Source organism: Helianthus annuus, chromosome 3 (assembly GCF_002127325.2).
Source record: "Helianthus annuus cultivar XRQ/B chromosome 3, HanXRQr2.0-SUNRISE, whole genome shotgun sequence".
Lineage (NCBI taxonomy): Eukaryota > Viridiplantae > Streptophyta > Magnoliopsida > Asterales > Asteraceae > Helianthus > Helianthus annuus.
The window spans coordinates 135,436,361-135,461,178 of record NC_035435.2 but is presented as its reverse complement, the minus strand read 5'-3'; the positions used below and the strand labels follow the sequence as shown (position 1 = coordinate 135,461,178).

The 24,818-nt window shown below is 33.8% G+C and overlaps 1 protein-coding gene across 4 annotated transcripts; it reads left to right on the top strand.

The window, feature by feature from the left end:
* The first annotated feature begins 1,115 nt into the window (after window positions 1-1,115).
* On the top strand, window positions 1,116-13,782 carry LOC110929687 (AUGMIN subunit 4). Of its 4 annotated transcripts, none has more exons than XM_022172866.2 (14): window positions 1,116-1,358; window positions 1,441-1,488; window positions 2,228-2,353; window positions 2,547-2,822; window positions 2,916-3,012; window positions 3,526-3,571; window positions 3,644-3,737; window positions 4,542-4,613; window positions 4,716-4,774; window positions 4,893-4,961; window positions 5,495-5,546; window positions 5,640-5,717; window positions 5,812-5,890; window positions 13,664-13,782. In XM_022172866.2, exons 1-13 carry the CDS (start codon window positions 1,230-1,232, stop codon window positions 5,878-5,880), a joined length of 1,215 nt encoding a protein of 404 aa, XP_022028558.1. In that variant the 5' UTR covers window positions 1,116-1,229; the 3' UTR covers window positions 5,881-5,890; window positions 13,664-13,782. The 4 variants fall into 4 exon arrangements, with proteins under 4 accessions (XP_022028558.1, XP_022028560.1, XP_022028559.1 ...); XM_022172868.2 differs by lacking the exon at window positions 13,664-13,782 and adding an exon at window positions 13,380-13,641; XM_022172867.2 differs by lacking the exon at window positions 13,664-13,782 and adding an exon at window positions 12,126-12,329.
* Window positions 13,783-24,818: the final 11,036 nt, after the last annotated feature.

Below are 24,818 nucleotides of genomic sequence, written 5' to 3'. Positions count from 1 at the left end.
TTGATACGAGTAAGGAAAGAGGTTGAACCCCATAGACGAAATAATCCCATCGATAAACTTTGTGTTAATCGGTGTTTCATCAGCGGTAAATTCAGATCTTGGATTGCAAGAATTACCATTCTCATTGTTCAGGTGAGGAGTATATTTTGATTGTTGATGAATTATTGAGGCTGTATAATTATGAAAATTAAATGGATTGCAAGAATACCATTTTCAAGTGATTAGTATCTTTCCAATTTCAATCCCTGACCCACTCATGGTGCATGTATTAGTTCAATAGTTTGTTTAAAACCTTCAAGATGTAAGATCTGTTACAATTAAATAGTTTGGTTAAAATCTTCATGGTGCAGGTATTATTAGTTCAATAGTTTGGTTCTGGACTTTGGAGAAGAAGGGGCAATAATTGATTTAATGGGAATATTAAGTTATTTAAGTGAATGACAAAAATGCCTTCATGTGCAAGGCACATGACCAGATTTAACAGAAAATTTTAACTGAGTTAGGGTTAAAGGACGTAACATGCAAGATTTTTAAACATAAAGTACAAATCTCATCAATTTCAAAGACAAAGGACAACGCCTGAAATTGGGTATAAAGATAAAGGACAAAATTTGAAATTCACTCAAAAGCTTAGCCAAACATGCCCTAAACCTTTGTTCCAGGAGATCAACCCATCTCGAATTAGGTCACTATTTTTATTGTTCCTATTTCAATCCAATCAGAATTTTAGATTCTATCAGAATGGTTCAGACATTTGTCTCTGAGTGGTTAAATATTATACTGAGTCTGAATGGTTATGACCTCTTATCTGAATTGGTCATACATCAGTCTCTAATGGTTTGATATTATACTAGCTCTTAATGATTTAAACCTCTTATTGGTTCAGCAATTAAGGGTTCAGACCACTTACCCACTTACTGGTTCAACACTCACCCATTCAGAAATTGTCAAACATCCCGTTAGTAGCTTTACAACCAAGTTAGGTTTTCTTATTTTTTTTTGTTTATAGTCATGATTATAGTTCAATAAAATTAATTTTTACAAACCGGATGTTGGTGCTGTTTACCCATCCATCTGAATAAAAAATACATATTTTTAGATCCAACCATTACTCGAACACATACATATACCTTTTTCACTGAATAAATTATATTTCGAATTCGAATTCGAATTCAAACAACGTCCTGTTAAATCATCGGCCGGCAAACCTAACATCATCATCACCAAAAATGGCGAAAGCAGGAGGCGCCCAAAATCTCCCTGCAGATGTATCTCAATTAATCGATCAACTTGAGCGTCACTGCTTAGCTCCTGACGGATCTCTCGTCACTAAATCTGTCCACAACGATCTCCAACTCGTACCATCCATTTCACTTCTTTATTCATTTCAATTTTAGTAATTTCTAGGGTTTATGTTAATCTCTTGTTCTATTTTTTCAGGCGCGGGAGGAAATGTGCAGAGAACGATTACGTTATTTGGAAGCCATGGTAATTAGATCCTGCTTTATACCTAGGGTTTTTCTTATCTGGTTTTGTTTTTGGTTTCGTGATCTATATATGACCGATATATCACCGATATTTGACCAATATAACCGATATATCAGTATATCACTGAATTATTATATAAATTCTGCATTATATTAAAATTACCGATATCTGACCGAGATAACCTATATCTCAAATATCGGTCCTTGACCGATATCCGATATTTTACCGCATTAACTGCATAGGTTTGTTTGTTTTGTTTTGTTTTGTTTAGGTTATGTTTAGTCATTAGAAACTTAGATCTTTGAAACATTATTTTGGGATTGTTTATGCTTATCATGTCTAACTTGTGCCTTTGTTTTGGGATACTTATTTTTATGATTATTATATCAACTGCTTTTGTCTAATGGTTGGGATTAAGAATGTTGTTTCTTTAATTTTTAAAATGGTATGTGTTCATGAACCGTTGGCGAACAAGTTCAATTCCTTAATGAACGAGAATAAACAAGAATTTTTGTTCGGTATGTGTTTGTGAACCTTTCATTAACAAGTTCAATGCTAAACGAACGGACATGAACAAGGCTCTGTTATAATAAAATGAATTGTTATAATAAAATGAATTGTCATTTGGTTTGAAAATTTTGGGAAGTGCTAGGGTTTAAGATTTACAGTAACAGAGAAGATATTATATTGGGGATTATTGCGTATTCGTTGCTTATTGATCTAGTGATTTGTAATATAGGCTATATACTGTGAAGCAATTGGCATGGTTGAAGATTATCAACAGGCTGTTTCGGTGGCTAATATCGGAGGAATTCGAGACACGCAGGGTCTACACTCCAATCTTGGCCTCAAGAATTCTCCTCAGGTCAATATGAACATCCTTTAGGTTTTCAATATATACATTTTTACATGTATTACTATTGTTAATACTTAATACTCGCTGTTATTGTTATTGTTACTGTTATGGAAATAGAAAGAGGGATGTGAAGTTTGAATTGCGATTCTTGTGTCACTCGTGAAGTTCCTAGTAAATGCGTTTTTTTTTAATTATTTTTTAGGTATATGAAGCACTTGAGCATCGGTTAGTTGTTGCAGAAGCTGCTCAAAGATTAAGACTTCCTCTAATTTCGAAAGACGGCGAGGTTCGTGAGGAAGAAGTAGAAAAAATGAGTGTATTATCAAGAAGCTCACTTGATAGTACAAGTACCAGCATCACAAGCTATAATGCTTCTGATGCTGGAGATGCTGCAGTTGGTGGCGTTCCTGATCGGTTTCTTGGAATAACACCTGCTTATTTATGGCAAACTCAGGGTCAACATGCGCCATTGGCTATGGTAAGATATGGTTATTAGTCGTGATAATACATGGTTTGTTTCTATGTATTGTTTTTTAATTTAAATGTTTTTAAGTTTACTCAATTGTTGTAGGATGTGGCTGAATACCAAATGCCACTTCTTCGTGAGATCGAGTTTCGATTAAAGTCTAAATGTGACAAGTTAGCTGATGCTTTTATAGATGACTTGGGTTAGTCTCTCTCAATGTATAATATGTTAAAGAGTAAAATGCCATTTTAGTCTCTGAGGTTTGGCCAGTTTTGCGACTTTCGTTGAAAGGTTTGTTTTTCTCATCTGGATCCAAAAGGTTTGAAAGCTTGCCATTTTCATCTGGCTCATTAACTCCATCCAATTTTCTCCGTTAAGTTAGGGGTATTTCTCTCGTTTTTGTTAACTTAAAGGGCAATTCTGTCTTTTTTGCTTTATGTAAAAAGACTGAATACCCTTGAAAAAAACCGAATTGCCCTTTAAGTTAGCAAAAAAAAAGACTGGAAATACCCTTGACATAACAGAGAAAAATGGATGGGGTTAACGAGCCGGATGAAAACGGCAAGATTTCAAACCTTTTGGATCCAGATGCGGAACAACAGACCTTTGGACGAAAGTCGCAAAACTAGCCAAACCTGAGGGTCTAAAATGGCATTTTACTCTATGGTAAAAAATTGAGAAAGGCTTAAGTTTATTGAATTTTCCTGTCTTGTAGACAAATCAACTGGTGGTCAAAATTCTAGTGCCCGGCTTCCAGAAAGGTAAAGGTTTTGTAAATGTGACTAACAATTTTATTGGGGACTTTAAATACATTTTTTAATTCTGTAAAACAGGGTAAAGTTGATTATTGAGGAGATTGAAAGAGAAGAAGGCGCTTTACGTGAAGATTTATATTCCGCTGACAGAAAGTTTGCCGAATATTATAATGTATGTGATAAGAACTATATCATTATAGCTGAATTACCTGTACATCAGGGTTATGTTTTAACTCTTTAACAGGTCAAACGGTTAACCAAAATTATCTATATATGAAAGAAGAATGTCGGTGCCAATTTCTAATTTGGTCCCTCCTTTTAATTTTTACACTTTAATCCTTTTATTTTTGTTTTTTTTTCTTTCATCCTTTCTAAGGTAATACTCATTTATTACTGTAGCTATTCGTACTGATAATTAAAGTGCACGTGTCGCTTTCGTTTTCTTCTTTCTTAAGTTGGTTTACGTTTCAACAACATTTTTTTTAAATGACTAGGGTCAAATATAATACGTTTTCATGCCTATTTTTATGTACGTTTTCAGTTGATCTACGTTTTGACGTAAATTTTGTTCGAAAACAAGTCAGGTCAAATATAATACGTTTTTATTCGTCGAAATAAATTCGAGTTATTGTATGTTTTGACGCCGCCGCAACGCGCGGCGGGTACAATAACTAGTGATTTAACTAAAAAACAAAAAGGATGATGAATCTAACTCAAAGGGTATTCAAATGCTCAAGAACCTCTTAAATCGTTATCTTATAAGAAAATTAAAGTGGTAGCTCTGTGATATAGTTTTCATAATCATATTTATTATTAATCTTGAAGTTTGTAGTAAAAAAGTGTTCATGGGTCGAACCGACCCGTTTCAGCATGTATTAAGAATTTAGCCATTTCTACCACTTACCAACCCGCCCGCCACCTCTATAAGCCATTGAGGCAATGATTGTCTGACTTGAAATCTTATTCATCTTAAAAGGTGTTGGAGCAGATACTTGGTGTGCTTATCAAACTCGTAAAAGATTTGAAGTTGCAGCATCAACATAAATATGTGAGCAATCTGTTTAATGTTTCTTTTCTTCTAGTACCTTAATGATCTTTATCTTTCCATGAACAATATAATAAAACTTAACTATTATAAAAATTTCTGTAGGATGAACTGCAAAAAACTTGGTTATGCAAAAGGTGTGAAACCATGAGTGCCAAATTAAGGTTGTTCCTTTTACTCTCAAAATCTCCAAAGCTGTTCACTCGTTAAGTTTTGAATCAGACAATCAGTTAATACAAGGGTAGTTAGGTAATTCACATTGGTTTTGACTGTTTTGTGCAGAGCATTGGAGCATATTCTTCTGCTCGAAACTTACACACCTGAATCAGTTCCCGCACTGCATAAGATAAGGTAAAGACCAAAGATAATGTTTGCTTCTTTGCATTTAATGTGGTAAAAAATCGGATATCGGTCAAGGACCGATATTTGAGAAATCGGTTATTGCGGTGGGATATCGGTAACTTAAATATCATGCTGAAATTATATACATAGCAATTTAGTTCACAAATTAACCTTTTACAACTCCACGCTAACAATTCTAGCAAGTAGGAACTGATTAAGACTTAAAACACTAACATTTAACAATTAACAATTAAGACTTCAAACACTAATAGCAGCAATAAGAAGAAAAACAAATGGTAGAACTAAGAAGAAAGGTACTGATATAAAAAAATCGGTGATATATTGGTCAAATATCGGTCAATATCGCCGATAATATTGTACCCATATTCTGACCGATATTTTGTACGGATATCTCACTAGGGGGCCGATAACCGATACATCACGATATTAGTTGCATAGGTTTTCTTATGTTTTTTTTTAATCTTGTTTTATGTTTTTTTTTTTTTTTTTTTTTTTTTTTTTTTTTTTTGCATTTGTTACAGGAAATATCTAGTTGAAGCTACAGAAGAAGCTTCACTTGCATACAACAAAGCAGTACGTCTGTCTTGCACAAATGTCCCCATTGTCATTAATCATTAATTATGTTTTATGGTTGTTTTGACAAACGAAGTTTAATTGATTGTTTAGGTTACACGACTTCGCGAATATCAAGGGGTTGACCCGCACTTTGACACAATTGCAAGGCAATATCAGGATATGGTGAAGGTAATTAGCGTGATCCAGTCTTGCTTAATTATGGTTATTAATGTTAATAGTAATATTTATTTAGATGCTGAAAGAATTGTGGAATGTGTTGTAGAAACTTGAGAATATGCAGTGGACGATTCACCAAGTCGAAATGGACCTCAACCGTTTACCAAACTCTTGATATAATCGAAGTATGTGGTTTAACCTTGATTTTTTGTTTGTTATATCATGTTTTTTAATACAATCTGAATGATGCTTTTAATGCCATAACACTTTCACTAGAATTTGTTGGATTCGTGTGTGTAGGTTAGAAACCTGTGTATTACATGGGATGAATATAAGAGAATATTAAACAGTTAGTAATGAAGATTTAGGAGTTATAAATAAGGGTGGAATAAGAGAAGTGGGAAAAAAATCTTGCGCTCACAGAATTGTGACACGTGGAACAATTCAAGTGGCAAAGTTTTGCATTAACGGATCATCTCCACACCATTCGGCTACATGAAAGTGGTTATCAAAATAATAAAAAATAACAAACTAATGTAGTTAATAATAACATGAAAAAATATATCTTACATACCGGGTTGAGTAACATTACGAGAACCAACAACACTACTACCAAAACTTTTTTAGCACCACGAAACTTGCCTAAACCCATTGTAACATCCATAACATCATTACCTGAAAAATTATTCTCAACCATATCAAGAACCCTAGCAAAAAATTCATTCCTCTTACAAAGATTTTCTTTAATATACTAAAATCGCACAATGAATACAAGAAAGCAACATCTTTTAACATTGAACATTGATCATATCCGTATATGTCTTATACAAAGCAACCAAATAATGCCTAAATACTCATATATGCCTAATTTATCTCTTTATAAGCATACGGCAAAAAAGGTTTTTCATCATATCACACAAACGCAAAACCCTCAGTAAAGGAGTCATCATTATCATGGTAATCAAACAATTTTCCAAAAAGTTTCATTCATCACAATTTTCCAACATTCAAGTGCATCCCCCAGTTTAAACATCTTTTTAAGTTCATTAGATTTGCAAGTCATTTCTATGACCGACCAAACCTTTTAATGTAATGGAAGTCGTACCAAAAGGGATAGGACTTGGACGAATGATTTCGTCTAACCCTCTCTTTTTCTTAACCAATTCAAGGGCATCTTGTGATTATAAATTAAAACAGTAACCCTATGTACAAGTTTATCTAAACTTGCAACATTATTTAACCTTGAAACAACCTTTAACACAAGATTAAGACCATGAGTCGCACATGTCCAAGTAACTCAAAAGATATTGATAAGATCCAGAAAAACAAAGTAAATAAACGATAGAATTTATTATACTGTAATCCAATTCGAGAAGGATTAGGTCTCCACCTTCAAAGGTAAGAACCCTAATTTTTATTAAATAAATATCCAGCTCCAAATAAAACCGGAAACATGCTATTAATACTAGCCCTAATTAACGGTTAGTGACTTAACTTCCCCACTATTTGCCTCCTGCAAATTTTGTGGAGTATTTTCAATTTGAGCGGGAACATAAATCAATTTTGGGTTGGGTTGGATCCTCCACATTTTCTGGTTTTGGTTTAGCTAGGTTCGTGAGAGATGTCTATCACATAACATTTTACCAGCAAACTCGTAATTAGCAACATTGTCGGTAACTATAACTAAGTAACTGCTACATTTTTAACATCAATCATTTACACAACTTCACATAATTGCTCTCAATATGAGATGCATTTACAGATTTAAGAAATGATATCCATTTCTCATTCTCACAATAAACTAAGTGATTAATCAAATGGCGGTGCCTAATATCTCTCCACCCATCACTCATAATCATGCAACCACTTTCAACATAGCCGCTTCCTTGGTTTTAAAATGCGCGCATTATGCGCCCATAATGCGTGATGCGCCCGTTGCGCTAATGAGAGCGCGTCGCAACACCTGATGCGTTGCGTTTACATGATGCGATGATATTGCGACAATTTCGCATAATGCGCCCGTCGCAAAATTTGCCATGATGCACGCATCATTTTTTGTTATGTTTTTTTCCCAGATTTTATGAAATGGGTTGGGTTTTTTTAAAATTAATATTTTAGCATGCTTGATTTGAACCATTGTGGTTCCTAAACACTTTTCATGGTTCTAGAAACATTTTAGGATGCTTGATTTGAACCAAAAAGCACAACTCTTTATCTTCTTTTTACGACAATTGTTTAGTATGTTTTTATAAGTTATGCATAAATAATTTTTTAGTATTTTTTTATAAAGAGCGCATCGCGTACGTGATACGCTCACATCACACATCAGATTTTTGGACCAAACGCATCGGAGCGTATCGCGCAATTTAAAACCAAGGTCGCTTCTATATAAATCTATTAATAGCCCAACTGATGTTGCTTCTTTCAACAAATTGACCTTTAAAGCATGATAATTAGGTGCTTTGTAATCATAACCAAAGATGCTATTTTATCTTGCGCAAGTTGAAAATAAGGAGAACTAAAAGCTTTCACAGACATACATGCATGCATCATAGGACCACATAGCAATAGCCAAGTGAACATCATGTACCTTTTCTTTACTTTGCATAGCTTTTTTAGTAGTAAGTCGAGAAGGATCGTTTATAGATTTCGTAAAGAAAAGTTACATATTCGATTTAGCTTTCCTCTTTTCCCCTTTGTATTTTGTCATTTATTTCCTCAACTTCTTCGTCGCTATCTAAGACGTCGATATTAGATCCAATGTCGCTAGACTTACTTCTCACTTTAACTTCACTTTCTTTTAGAATACCGATAATCATCAATTCAATGTTTTCTTGTTTCTTCAATTCATGTTTTCTTGCTTACTTGTTTTGTGGAATATAAATAATAATCAATCTGGGTCACCTGTTCAATCAAGTTTTAGAACAATAATAGATAAAGCATGAGAGTATGTAACTTGTCAAGTATATACATGTGATTTTTGTTGTGGTTGTATAACTAGAATGAAGAGACATCTTGCGGGCGTTAAAGGTGATGTGATATAGAACCTTGTAAAAAACTACTGGCGGACGTTCGTTTTACTATGCAAGGATTCCGAAAGAAAGTGAAGTTAAAGTGACAGGTGAGTATAGTGACATTGGATCTAGCGTTGTCTTAGATGGCAACGAAGAAGCTGAGGTAATAAATGAACAAACACAAAAGGAAAGAGGAAAGCTAAATCGAATTTGCATCTTTTCTTTTCAAAAGCTATAAACAATCCTTCTCAACCTACTGTTATAAAATCTATGCAAAGTAAAGAAAAGTTACATGATGTTCACTTGGTTATTGATATGTGGTTCTATGATGCATGTACACCTATGAATGCTTGTAATTCTCCTTATTTTCCACTTGTAGTAGACTAGTAGATAAAATAACATCTATATGTTCTGGTTACAAAGCACCTAAGTATCCTATGTTATAAGGATCAGTTTTAGTTAGGTTATTAATAGATTCATATAGAAGTGACTGGGTTGAAAGTGGTTTCACGATTATGAGTGATGGTTGGAGGGATATTAGGCACCGTCATTTGATTAATTTCTTTGTTTATTGTGACAAAGGGATACCGTTGCTTAAATCTGTAGATGCATTTGATATAAAGAGCAATTATGTGAATTTGTTTGCTGATGTTGCTGAAATGGGTAGGGTTAAGAATGCAGTTCAAATAGTTACTACAATGCAACTAATTACAAGCTTGCTGGTAAAATGTCACGTGATAGATGTCTTACAGTTACTTTGGACTCATTGTCTTAATCTTGTGTTAAAGGTTGTTTTAGAGTTAGATAATGTTGTAAATTTGGTTAAACTTGCACCTAAGGTTACTGTTTTCATTTATAATCGATGCCCTTGAATTGGTTAAGAAAAAGAGAGGGTTTAAAATATTTCATTCGTCAAGGCCTGACCCTTTTTTGTACGACTTTTGTTACATTAAAAAGTTTGGGCGATCATAATAATGACTTGCAAAAGATGTTGAAACTGTGGAATGCAGCTGAATGTAGAGAAATTGTGATGAACGAAACTTTTTGGAAAATTTGTTTGATTACTATGGCAATGATAGAAACTGAAATTTTTATTAGGGCTGTAAACGAACCGAACGAACACGAACAAGGCCTTGTTCATGTTCGTTCGTTAAGGAAATAAATGTGTTCAGGAACAGTTCATGAACACTTACCGAACGGGATTTTATGTTCGTGTTCGTTCATTAAGGAAATGAGCTGTGTTCGCGAACGGTTCATGAACACAAATGAACACACATAAATTTGGCGAACGCGACGAAGGATAAAGATAGATGGCCCAGAGAGTAGCACTCGAACTTGAATCCCTTATTGTGGAACGGAGGTCGATTGTATCCGTGGATGTAAATAATAAGAAATGAAACGGAAATGATGCATAAACAAGGTGAAAGTAGGTTTCCTAGTTTAATTGTAAGGGAAATAAAATAAATAAAAGTTTAATAATATAAAAAGTACAAATAAAATATAAGAAAGTACAAAGATCTTCAATTAAAACACGAACAACCGAACATAAACGAACGCAAATCAACGAATGTTCACGAACACCTTACCGAACGTTCACGAACACAGTCGAACGAACGAGACCTCTGTTCATGTTCGTTCATTTAACTAATCGAACGAAATTTCTTGTTCATGTTCGTTCGTTTATTAAACGAACGAACATAAACGAACTTCCCGCCAAACGGTTCACAAACTGTTCGCTGAACGTTCGGTTCGTTTACAGCCCTAATTTTTATTTAATAATATAAGAACAAACAAGATAGTCGGCCCGATTCGAGAGGGGCTAGTCTCCTAAATTTTGATCAGAGATCACAATACAAACAAAATATCCAAAACATCCTAAACTGAACAGAGAATAAATAATTAGGCAGTTACTATCCCTAATATTTAGCCCCACTTCTTCCACTTTAGCCCTACTGCTGAATTAATTAAAACAAAAGCCAAAGGGGATTAATTAGAACCCCCAGCAGCTGATTAAAACCCAACCCAGTCTGACCCGCATAAGGGTTCGTATCAATACTACCCGCCTGGAGACACGACTTGTCCTTAAGTCGAAACGTGGGAAACTGTTCTTCCGGGTGATCGATAATTTTCCAAGTTTTTTCCTCTAAAGGACGATTGCCCCAGTAAAGAAGTAGCTCAAGAATCAATGGCCTGCGTCTGAAACCGAGCGATATGCGAGGACTGAACCGGGTAGGGATATTTGAGTTCTTCTGTTCTTTGGTTTCCTGGTTGGTGTCCAATGGCACGTCTTGTCCTTCAGAGGTATCTAGCAGCTTAAAGGTACATGTTTTACATCTGCGACATGGACCATACTTCTCCCCACATCTGAAACGTTTCCCTCTAAGGAATCGATGTTTTTCAGTCTCTGTGATTCGAGGGAAAAGGGCGCTGGGGTGTACGGTTTTGGGTAATGGAATGAACGATGGGTTTATTATCTGATGGCATTTTGTTGGGTCTAGATGAACTGACCTTGGACTCATACTCTAGGGCAAGGTTAGCGGCATTTAACACAGTTCTAGGATTCTGGATCAGCAAGTCCGCCTTATGTTCTTCTTTGAAACCATTCATTCCTTCATCCTCCACCATGTTATTCCACTTCGTATCTGGTTCTTCACTGTTACAGCCATCTCCGAAGTCCGATCACCTGACCTCTGATTTCTTCAACATCGTCCCTCAAGATGCAAGAATGGCATCTAATTGTGCTGCAATAGTAGCTAGTTGATCTGCCTAATTTTGGGTTGTAGGCGCCATTCGATTTCCCGACAATAAGAACAAACAAGATAGCCGGCCTGATTCGAGAGGGGCTAGTCTCCTAAATTCTGATAAGAGATCACAATACAAACAAAATTAAAGCCAAAACTGGGTTAATTAGAACCCCTGGCAGCTGATTAAAACCCGACCCAATCTGACCTGCATTAGGGTTAATATCAGGCAGTGAGACTCCTTTTGAGGGTTTTGCGTTTGTGTGTTATGGTTAAAAAAACTTTTTTTTATATGTTTTTGTGGGGATGAATCAGGCGTATATGAGAATTAAGGCATTATTTAAGGAAAATCTAGCTTTGTGTAAGCCATATACGGGTATAATCAATGCTCGACGGAAAAATATATGTTCTAGTATTCATTGTGCGGCATATTGGTTTAATTGAACTTTAATGTTTGTAAAGAAATGAAGTTTTTGTTGGTGTTCTTGATATGGTTGAGGCGACTTTATGGGTAATGATGTTACAATGGGTTTAGGCAAGTTTCAGGGTGCTAAAGAAAGTTTTGGTAGGAGTAGTATTGTTACTTTGTGTAATGTTACTCAACCTGGTAAGATATAATTTTTCATGTTATTTTTTATTATTTTGATAACCATTTTCTTTTGTAGTCAAATGGTGGAGATTATTCGTTAATGCAAAACTTTGCCGTTCGAATTTTAAGTCAAACCGCAACTTCCTTAGGGTGTGTGAACTTAATTGGAGTGTCTTTGAAAGGATTCATACAAAAACTGAAAAACCACAACTTCCTTAGGGTGTGCGAACGTAATTGGAGTGTCATTGAAAGGACTCATACAAAAAGAAAAGAATAAGAAAAAAGGTAAACGACCTTGTGTTTGTTCATTACAACTTGCGTTTGTACAAAACTAGTTTTTGCCCCGCCCGCGGTTGCGGGGCAATAAGCCAAATATTTCTCTCTCATAACATGTATGTCTGTACAGAGGGAAAAATCGTAATTATATTTTGAACTGGAGGCGAAATCATAATTTTAAACTGAGAGCAAAATCATAATTTTGAGCTACGGGGAAAAACATAATTTTATTTTGAACTGTGGGCAAAAACATAATTTTGAGCTGAGGGCAGAATTGTAATTTTGAGCTAGAGGAAAAAACAACATTTATTTTAAGGTGGGGGCAAAAACGTAATTTTAAACGGAGGGCGAAACCGTAATTTTAAACTGGGAACAAAAAAAAGAAAGAGTTTTTGACCCGAGTGCAAAAGCGTAATTTTGAGCTAAGGGCAAAGTTATAATTTTATTTTGAGCTGAGGGCAAAAACGTAATTTAAACGAAGGACGAAAGCGTAATTTTAAACTGTGAATAAAATTAAATTAAAAATGGTAGTTTTTGACCCGAGTGCAAAAGCGTAATTTTGAGCTAAGGGCAAAGTTATAATTTTATTTTGAGCTGAGGGCAAAAACGTAATTTAAACGAAGGACGAAAGCGTAATTTTAAACTGTGAATAAAATTAAATTAAAAATGGTATGGTCCAATAGGAAAGTGCCACACAGTTGTGTGGCACTATTCCCCCAAGTTGTTTTTGTATACGTAGGGTAATAGGTACGATATCTTGAATTTTTTGTTAAAAAAATTATATGGTAATTTACCTTTTAAGTATTATTTTTTAGACTTAAATAAGTTTGGGTGGTTGAAGCAGAGGCAGCAGGAGAACTTGTCAAACACAAGGTTACTTGTTATATATGTAAAGTTAGGGAAATTTAAATTTTGTAGTTCAAGCATTTCATAATATTTGAAGTGTAAAGTAAAAAAAAGTAAAAAAAAAAATTGAGATAGTTTAAACTATTACAAAACTCAAATATAATTAGTGTTTTAGTCTTTAGATAACATATATGTTTCACTAAATCAGATTGCAGTGCATGATTCGCTTCACTATCACTATCACTTTTGCAACCACTTTATGTAACGTTCAAGTTCTGTTGTGGATGCGCGTTCTTAAGTGGTGGTTCTTCCTCCTTATCAACCCGACCAATGAGATATGGCATAACATTCATTATCTATAATAGTATTATGCAGTATAATGCATGCTTACATTGCTTATTAATTTCTAACTCCAAGCTCTTGATTGGTCTTGTACAATTGCCCATCGGTCTTGGACTAACTCGAACGCTCTCTTTACATACTTCTTTGCAGATTCATATCGATTTTTAAAATTCCATCATCTTTGGGTTTGTAGATATGTATAACTTTTACCAGTGTAGCTTGTTCATGATATATATACCTATGCAAGATAGTATGTTTTTGTGTGCTGTCACATCTAATGTAGATAGCATATTAGCATGTAGATGTAATATTCTCTAGGACGTGATTGAATATTGACGATTGATTGAGCATATTAATTGATCAAAACCAAACAAAAAAGAAAGAACTTGAAGATATAGATAGTTCGGACTAAACTGACCTACGCCCAAACTAGCAAAAATACTGAGATACTTTCAAGTTCCTTAAAAACGTAGATTATTGATATAATTTTTTTGCAAGTTACTCTTTTAAGTATGCTTACATTGCTAGTTGCTTTTATAAATTTAAGAAATGAGAGAAAAAAGTGTTGTGGGATCAATCAAGCCCTTTTGACCCACATCAAACGATCAGTAATCTTAAACATTAGTTTAACTTGATTACATTTGTGTTGGAATAAACTTGCTAGTTTGAAAGTCTTTACAATTAACAAATTTGTTTTATTTTTTACAATAATTATACTGAATTTCAAGGAATGAAAACAAGATGATAAAGTCAATTACAATGAAGGCGAAGGGTGGTCAGGGTTCGCTAGATATTACGAAGCTATACTCTATGTTCATCAAGAGTGGAGAGTTCAATATATCGGTTTAAGAAAATTTAAATTAAATTATATTTAAGATTCACATCAAATTGTGTAGGTAAAAATGACATATAATCAAGAACATAATATGTTGGCGACACATAACATGTAAACCAAGAATTTTTTATTTGTTTTGCCAGTTTTTAGGGTACATACAAACAAGACAAGATGACCGAGGAACACAAATCTTAATATATTGTCTCCTTTGATACTTACTTGTGAATAAGTGCAGTCACTTAAGAATGCCGAAAAGATAAGAAGTTGTCCTAAATAAAGTTAAATATAATATTTTAAGATTAAGGGTTATTGGATTTTATCATCCCAAACTATTAGTTAATGGCCGCTGTCACCCCCAACTATCACTTTGACGCCCGTCACCCCCAACTTAACACTTAATATGTTCTATCACCACGTCATTAAATGATCACTAACTTTTTATCCTGTTATTATACTTTTGGGGATGTCATAGGGATCTTAGGAAGGTTTTAGGGATCTTAGGACACCCCAAAAATATAGAACATGATCAAAAGTTAGTGATCAGTTAACGACATTGTGACAGAACACGCTAAGTGTTAAGTTGGGGGTAGCGGACGTCAAAGTGATAGTTGGGGGTGGCAGCGGCCAATAGCCAATAGTTTGGGGTGATAAAATCCAATAACCCTAAGATTAAAAAAATACTTATGATTACCAGCAAGTGTTAATATCAAAAGCATTTAAAATGAAATTTCAGAAATAGATCAAACATTTCATACGTCCAAGTTCTTATAAACAAATTGCGTTTATCTATATCTATACTATATAATAAAAGAAACCATTTTCGGGACACTTGTCATCATATTAGACCATGTCTTATGGATAATTATTATTTTAGTTTAGTCTCTTCTAATTAATTATAGATAATCCTCCTACTAAATATTATTTTGTTTAATTATTATTACTTTTATATTTATCTATTTACTTCAAATTCAAACTTAGTTATCTAATTTGATATTAGAGTAAATTACGATTTTGGCCCCTGTGGTTATATTACTTTTACCCTTTTAGTCTAAAAAGAAATTTTTTTAACATCTAAGCCCTCAACGTCTTTTTTTCAAATAAAATATTATTCTAAAATTTAAATTGTTAATTTAAGATTTTTTTAAATAAAACAAATTATTTATCACGAAAACCAAACTTTGTATTAATATATGAAATGTTTTTATTTTCATTACTAAAAAATTATTATATCAATTTTATTACATAATTTATAAATCAATTTATCAGAATTGGTACCAACATTTTATCACTCAAATAGATGCTAATTTGCTTCTTGAATACCAACATTTTATCACTCAAATAGATGCTAATTTGCTTCTTGAATAACATATCTTCTTTTTTCAAGAATCATCTTCACAATCACCATATCCATCGTGTATCGAGTATTATCCATTAGTATATTGAAAGATATGACTTTTTATTATTGGTATATAAAATTAGATTTATTAAACCTGTGTAATACACGTGGTTTTTTAAAGATATACCTTTTTTTTATTATTTACTATACAAAATTATATTTATTCGACCCGTGTAATACATGAGGTTTTTTAATATATAACTTTTTATTATTTAATATATAAAATTAGATTTATTCAATTCGTACAATACACGGGGTTTTTTTAAAGATATATATTTTTTATTATTTAGTATAGAAATTATATTTATTTAACCCGTGTAATACACATATTTTTAAAGATGTAATTTTTTTATTGTTTGGTATATAAAATTACATTTATTCAACCCGTGTACTAAATGAGGTTTTTTAAAGATGTATTATTTTATTATTTGGTAAACAATTACACTTATTCAACCCGTTTAATACACGTGGTTTTAAAGATATAACTTTTTTATTTAGTATATAAAATTATATTTATTCAACCCGTACAATATGGTTCTTATAAATATATCTTTTTATTATTTAATATATAAAATTATATTTATTCAACCCTGTAATAAAGGAGGTTTTTAAAGATATATTATTTTATTATTTAATATATAAAATTCATTTATTTGACCCGTGTAATACACAGGGTTATAACCTAGTTTTATATATAAAAAAGTAGCTTACGTATTAAATAAAATATTAATCAAGAGATATTCTCCAACATGGGCTCTTGCAATAAAAAATAGTATTTAAATCAACCACTTAGTTAAACACTTTTACCCTTCATGATTCGTTTACGAATAACAAATTCGTGGGACGGTTGGTAGGGATGAGATTTTTTACCGAAATACCGGTACTGTACCGGTACTATACCGGTACCGTACCGATGCCGTACCGTACTGATCATAAACGGTACCGGTATCGGTAATAGATTTTTCGAAATTCGGTATCGGTAAAAAACGGTGTCGGTACCGGTATTTTTCGGTAAATACCGGTATCAATACCGAATTTAATAATCATCGATAAAAAGCATGGAATCCATTGAAGTAAGTTAATTTCTTAATGGTTTGATTATAAATTATCAATATATATTTTCTTATTTTTAGATTTTTAATATCTTTGTGTTTGGTTGTGTAAGGAGACCACACTATTGTTGAAGAAACACCTTTTGTCGAACTTGATGGTGACTCGGAATTGGGTAAAAGTCGAACCCATGGATGTTTAATATGTTTACCTTTTTTTACATTCCTCTATATATTACTCTAGTTCAGTTAATAATGGATGGATGGGTTGCACATGATATTTTTTTAGGTAAAACAATGAATGACACCAAAGCGGTACCAATGTGGTAAAGCACCGAAATACCGGTACCGATACCGATACCGGTACCGAATCTATAAATACGGTACGGTAATGGTATCCACATTTCCTCAATTTCAGTAACGGTATTTACGGTATCGGTACCGGTACGGTACCGGTATCGTACCGATCTCATCCCTAACGGTTGGAGTACCACGGGAAACACTTAACAAGTAAGAACTTGCGGGATATCACCTTTAATGGTTTGAATCCATGCCATAAATATGTGGGTAGTAATTCTGATGGTTGGGTCAATATGGGGGTGTAAATTTACATACTAACGAAATCTTTTATATCTCTTAAAGTTTTAGGGTGGATGGAGTGGTCACATTTGAGGAGTGTTTAATTTATTTTCTAACCAATAATGTTATGTTATGTTAAGTTCTCATTTCATTTACCATTTTGCACTCAATCACTAGCAATAATCAAACATATAAAGAATGATAAAAAAATTAAAAAGAATGTGATTGGTTGAAAGGGGTTAGGGTCCACCATTAATCCTCTCTCTCCCAACTCTTCTCCTCTACTTGGTGAATACTCACTGATCACATCAAATTTTTTGCTATTTACATAAAGTGATGTGACATTAATAAATTCAAAATTGTGTTTTTCTTTTATAACTTTTGATATATAAAGTTTTATTAAAAAACTAATACGGTTTTGTGATGTGCTTATTTTTATCTACGTTTTGATATAAATTTTATAAAAAGCGGAATATAAAATTTTATAACGACTTATAAAACGTCATATTTGACACGGCTCCGTTTTTTATAAAATTTATGTCAAAACGTAGATAAAAACATGCACATCGCAAAACCATATTCGTTTTTTTATAAAACATTATATATCAGAAGTTATAAAAGAAAAACACAAATTTGAATTTATTAATTTCATATCACTTGATACACCTAGCAAAAAGTTAATTATAAATAGTAGTACCCATGAAAATATTATAAAAGATATTTATCCAACATGATGTGTGCATGGAAAAGTAGATGCCCACTTATTTGATCGAATACCTGATTTTTTATGAACGATGAGAATCTTTAACTTGTTGTGAGAGACATCTCACACCCTCCTAAACAGAGGGCTCTAACCCTACTCTGACCAGACTATGTTGTCTTAACCGGGTCCACGCTGGCGTCAGAGTTTGGCTAACGTCGTTCCCCGAGAAACCATACCACCCACTGCCAGTGGCAGGGGCTTGCGCCACTACCAGAGATAATCTCTGCGTAACTCACGGTGGACTAAAACATGTGGTGGCTCGGGCTCGAACTCTTAACCTAGGGTATGGGAGAACTAGCCTTCATTGTCTTTATCCACCAAATATGGCATTAGTGGGGATTGAACTTGAGTCTCCAAGGAAAACCAAGTCTTTCCAGCCACTAGACCACAAGTGATGGAGATCGAATACCTGATAATTTTGGAATTACGTTCTAGTTTTAAAATATCAAACCATGCAATGCCCATAGGATATGTTATTAAGGGTAATTTTGTCAATTTAATTGTTTTATATTACAATTTCAAGGGTGAATTGGAAGTTTTGTCCTTTATCTATATACCATATTATTGGTGCATATGGCTGTCGACTTCGTCTTGTATCGAGTCTTGTAATAGGTTAGATAGACCAAGACACATTGTACGAAAGAAACGGGAAACAGTGCAGAACCAGCAGGTTCACACGAAGTGGCCAGTTCGTACGAACTGGCTTCCCTATATATATGTGTTTTGAGATCGATTTAACAAGTGGTATCAGAGCTCAGGAGGAAGAGTTCTTACCATTTCAGCTTGTTTTCTTCAAAAACTTCTTATTTCTACTCATTCTTTTACACTTGTTCATTTTGCTTGTACAGTTTATTGTTTTCATTTTCAAATTTTCCCGGAAAATAAAAAATTGAAACATATTTTTGATTTTAGGGGGAGTAAAAAATTGAAATTTTGAAAATTTGAAAAATCCAAAAACATGATAAAATCTAAAAACCAAAAACATCGAAAAATCAAGAATGATTTTGTTGTAAAAAAGAGGAAATGATAGTACATCAGTAGACGATCACAGCATGCTAAAGATTTAGAAAGTTAAATATGTGATAAACGGTCTCACTAATGATATGCCAGTAGGATTTTACACATTCAGTAGATTGATTTTGAGATATAAACCTAAAAACGAATAGCTTTCTTATTTCGTGGGGAACATCTCTCGGATATATGGGTAACCCCCGAAATCTTGTTTGAAAGACTTTCTATTTCTGACATACTAGGTCTTTGTGCGTGATGATATCTGGGGTACTATACCAGGACTTCTGATTTTGCGGAAGCAATAGCCTAGTCCTCGTATAATATTCTGCACTGCTTTAATTGTAAAGCTCACCCTCAGCATAAAAAATGATGAAACATTAAAAAATGCTAATCATGTGCTGTTGAAGAAAAGATCCCTAAACGGGACACACCGAAAGACGAGCCATCATCTCTTTGTCTGAACGGAAGTTCTAACCTGAGCTCTCATGGTCTCGCATTACCCGTTTACAGATATCATTAGTGTACATTCACCTGTAAGACTGAATATAGGAGGCTGGATACGAGAGTATATTCTGAGGTGGGCACGCGAATAAGTTAAGTCTTTAAAACACTAAATCTCGTATCTTGAAACAATTGAACTTTGTGTGAAAATTTAAGTGGATCAGTATACTGACAACCTAAGTGAATTATTAGAACTTAAAGTCTAAAAAGGTCAACGGTGTTAGTGATTTGTTTCAAAAACTGATATGATCCTCTTACACAAACTCACAAAAATATTGTCTGTAAATATTTCTTTACTACTTTTCATTAAAGACAAAAATCCAAAAAGAATGTGTTTTAGCATAAAATTGTGAAAAATTCAAAAAGATTTTACATCTTCTTAGTTTCGACATCTGATGTTGAAAAGCTGATTTTCAAAAATTCTAAGTGCTAAACATGATGAACAACAATGGATTGGGAGAGTGTGTTTGAGACGAAAAATGAAGTTTGAGATATTCTGAGAAATGTCATAATCTAACAAGTGATGTTTTGAGATTGATTTAACAAGTGGTATCAGAGCTCAGGAGGAAGAGTTCTTACCATTTCAACTTGTTTTCTTCAAAAACTTCTTATTTCTACTCATTCTTTTACACTTGTTCATCAAATTTCAAAGGATTTACGGTTAAAATGATCTAAATTTCATATATAACACGTAAAACACTGTTTTAATCAATTATTGAAAAAATCAGAACCTAATTCGACCTAAAATTTGATAAAATTGACCAAACCGCGTGAAAAACATGTCAGTTCGTTCGAGAATCATCAGGTCGTGTGAAATTGTTGTTTCAGCTCGCACGATTTGATCAGTTAGAGAACCAGCTCGCACGGATTGATTCTTCCAGTTCGTACGAAGTGATTAATAGGTCTTCAGTCCGTACGGTTTAGAGCAGATCGCGTGAAAGTTACCCAGGTCGTGCGAAGTGGTTAAAAGATCTCCAGGTCATACGAAGTTGAGTTCAGTTCGCTTGAAATTCACCAGATCGCATCAAATTCAGATCGTACCAATTCCAGATCGTGTGGTTTGACCAGTTCGTTTAAAAAGTCTGTTTTGTGAAAACTCAATACCGAAACATGGATTCTGAATTTTATAATGCATTTGCTACTGCCCCGGGTACCCCTGTTACCGTTGCTCAGAGTGTAAACATAGAAAATGAAACGGGAACGTTGTAGAAACCCCCAAAGCTGATGAGCATTGGAGAATATTACAGTTGGCAAGAACGTTTTGAAAATTGGGTTCAAGCTAACCATCTAAGGTCTTGGGAGTGTATTGAAACTAAGTATGTTAGACCTCGTAATAATGTGGGAGTTGTAAAGAACATTTCTGAATTTACGGAAAAAGAGAGAGAAATGTATAAGGCAGAAAAATGATGATCAGCTTACTTCAACAAGCTGTGAAAGAAGACATTTTCATATTACTTCAACATGATGATAGTGCACGTTCAATTTGGGAAGCACAAAAATTCGAAGGAAGTACGGAGATGAGCAAAAATAAAAAGTCACTATTAAAGAAAGAATTTGATTTGTTCTCAAGTCTGCCGAGTGAAACTACAAAGACTCTTATAAAGAGATATTGTCATTTAGTACGTTCAATGAGTCGGTTGGATATCACTAAAAATCGAGAGGATTGGGTTGAAAAATTAGCTGATGCTTTACCTCAAAAAGAATGGGGTACATATCTTATGATTTTGAGGAATACCGGAGAGTATGAAAGATTGACAATTGCTCAGTTCATTGAAAAACTTGAAGGACAAGATCTTGAACAACAAAAGATCGCTAGAATGAACAATTCAAGTGGTAAACAAGATGTCAAGTTGTATTTCAAAGGTAATGTTCAAAATGTTGAAGCAAGTCCGAAGATCCAAACCGCTTTCAGTGCAGAAAACTCATCCGGATCACTAAATCAAAGCTCAATCGACAACAATGGATTTTCTTCATATTCGAGTGTTAATCTTAATGTTTCAACTTCAAGTTATCAGTCTCAAAGCTCAAACAATGGCAATGGTCATGTGCTACAATGCAACGTCGCGTTGCGTCTTCAGAACGGTCAGAATTTCTCTGAAGAAATCGCTAAAGGTCATATGGCATTACTAGTCACTGTGTTAGAATCATATGAGAGTTTGGTTGCGGGAAGAATCAGAAATCCTATGTTGACAAAAGAGGATTACGATCAGATTGATGCTGAGGAAATGGAGCTAATGGATATTAAGTGGTGTTTAGCAAGCGTGTTGAGGAGAGCTGAGAAATTTAAGCAGATTACAGGAAGAGATGACTTACGTGATGCTAATGTTTCTACTTTAGGTTTTGATAAGTCTAAAGTTACTTGTTTTCGGTGCAGGGAAAAAGGACATTTCAAGAGGGAATGTACTAACCGAGAAGCAGGTGGAGCTCAGAATCCTTTCGGGAACAATGATTATTATCGGAAAGCAATATATCATCAAGCAGCTCAACAACCGTCATCATCCCATGCTATTGAAGAAGGAAAGAAGAAAGCTTGTATTACTATGCCTCCAGATCAAGAAGATGAAAGATTGCCAGAGGGATTTAGCTGGGCCAAATATATTCCAGATGAATCAAAGTTTAGAGCATTTGTTGCACAGATTATTAAAGAGCCAGAGTTGATGAAAGAATGGATGGATGTGTTTGCAGATGATGAGAAAAGTCAAGATGAAAAGTCTGTTTCTTCAAAAGATAGTTCAGAAAAGACACAAGTCTTTGATCAATCATCAACTGATAGCAGTGATGATAATGAAGAAATTAAACAAATAAACATTGGAAAAACTCATCTATCTTCTGAAAGTTTCAAATTTTATTTTGCAGATAAATTGGAGAAGCTAAAGGAGAGACGAGAAGCAAAAGAAAAGAAAGAAATAAAATGTGAGAATGTTGTTCAGATGGAAGAAAAGGATGAACAGAGTAAAGAAGCTAAAGTGATTGAAAAGATTGTAGAGGTCACAAAACCTTGTCTGAAATGTTTGGAACCATGCAAACATTGTGAAGAGAAAGATAAGAAGTATAGTGAGCTTGACGAGATGAAAGAAAAACTGTTATTTGACGTTAAGTACGTGAAAGAATCTTATGATGTGTTGAACAGAATGGTTAATCAGTTGGAAAAGACAACCTCAGAAAGAGAAGATGCTTTGACAATGATGAATGCAGTGATGATGTCTAAGCAGAAGGCCATCAATCACTATATTGAAGAGTGTGCAGAGTTGAAGCAGGAATTGGAGACTGAAAAGATTGAGAATGAAAGAATCAGACGAATGCTAATGGATTACTCAAGTTCTGATTATTTGATTGATAGAATTTATCCTACTGTTGCAGGTTTTGAAGCTTTTCAAGATAAGAAGTCGGAAGATACGGATACTGGTAAGAAACAAAGTGCAAATTATAACAAGTGTCCGCCTCCGATATGGGAAGGTTATTCTCCCAGAAAACCAAATTTGGAACAACTCAAAAAGGCAATCAATATAAAGTTAAAGTCTGAAACAACTGATGAGTTACCAGAAAACATTGACGTCACATTCACATCGTCTGACACTGATCATGAGTCTGAGTTAATAAAGAAAGTGGTCGATCAGGTGTTGGATAAGGATGAGGAGTCAGAGTCAAAGTCTGAATCTGAGAGTTTGAGTTCATCAGTTGACAGTTCGAAATCATCGGTCAAAAGGGTTTACAATAAAGATTTTCTCTTATCAAAAAATAATTTGAATGAAGAAACATTCAGAGTAGCATATACTTTGAATGATTCCGACAAATTATATTCTGATGAGTAATTTCCAATCAAAAATGTGAAAATTGAAAATATTAAAACAGTTTTTAAATTGATAGAAATAAAGTTTTCAGAAATAAAAGATAAAATGGGATTTTCAAAACCTAAATATACTTCTAGAGTCCAACAACGTTTAAACAAGAAGAAAGGTTTCGGTCCAGGACATCAAAAGAAACCGAATCATAAAAGCAATTTCAAAAAGAAGGGGTTGGGTTTTGAGTTGATAATAATCAAAATATTAAAGATTTTAAATCAAAAACTGTATTTGTTTCAGGAGCAAGTTCTGAGGAAGAGAAAAAGAGCTCATTCTGGAAGCAATCAAACAAATCGTTTCTGGCAAAAAAACAGAAACATGAGAAGAATGAAGCTAATCAGAAAAAGGAGACAAGAACTTGCTATAGATGCAAAAAATTTGGTCACATTGCCTGGAATTGTCCAAAGGCAACCAACACACAACAGGAAGTGTCTTCTAAACTAAAAGAAAAAGTTGTTGATAAAACTGAACCACCAACTGAAAAAATCAAAGTGTTTAAAAATTCTACATTTGAAGTTGGTGAGAGTTCAAAAAGGTTTTACAAAAGAAAAGTGAATCTTGATAACCACAAGTGGGTTATTAAGAAATCAGATGTTAAATCTGGCGATGCATCTGACTCGTCAAAGTCAGAGGAGCCACCAGTTGAACTAAAAAGAGAAAATTCAGTTCCGCCGATGGATGATGTCAACTTTCCACCATTGCGGATTGAAAATTTAAAACAAAAAGTTGGTAAAGTGGAAATTTCGAATCAATTCTATTCTGAAAAGAAAGAATTTGATGTCGAAAAAGCGTTTAATGGCAAAGTGAAAAATATCTTTGGTAAGATGGTCGATGGTAGGGCCAAAGGGGTAAAAGATTTATATGAAGCAAAAAAGAAATGTTCAAAGACTGAGTGAAAATAACTCGGATGCACCCAAAGCTGGTCAGGCTTGGGTGTCTGTATTCTTTGCTTAAAAATCCTAACTTGCCGGAACTCCCATGTTGGCAATTGGAGAGTAGGAATCGGCATCATTCTTGGAAAATGTTTTTGTGAAAAAACTTACAAGTGGTATTTTTTTGAAAAATTTAAAACTGTCATATTTCGATTTACAAATGGTATTGTTGATAAGAACCTACAAGTGGTTAATCAAGGTCATTTAGTTGAACTTGATTTAACTTTCATACAAGTGATAGTTTTTGCAAGTGATTAAAAAAACAAAGTGATGAATGAATCCCCTATCCTACAAGTGTTTGTGAAATAACAAACAAATTAATTTTCTGGAAAAACCATTTTGATTAAAACAAACTTAAGTGTTTTGAAATCATAATGGGAAAATAGTTTGTTGTCAG

Bases quoted from the DNA above. Each gene is read 5' to 3' on its own strand.
- LOC110929687 (XM_022172866.2), top strand. From the start codon at position 1,230: ATGGCGAAAGCAGGAGGCGCCCAAAATCTCCCTGCAGATGTATCTCAA. The intron at 2,354-2,546 runs GTCAATATGAAC...ATTATTTTTTAG, and splicing joins GCCTCAAGAATTCTCCTCAG to GTATATGAAGCACTTGAGCA. The intron at 3,738-4,541 runs GTATGTGATAAG...TCATCTTAAAAG, and splicing joins AGTTTGCCGAATATTATAAT to GTGTTGGAGCAGATACTTGG.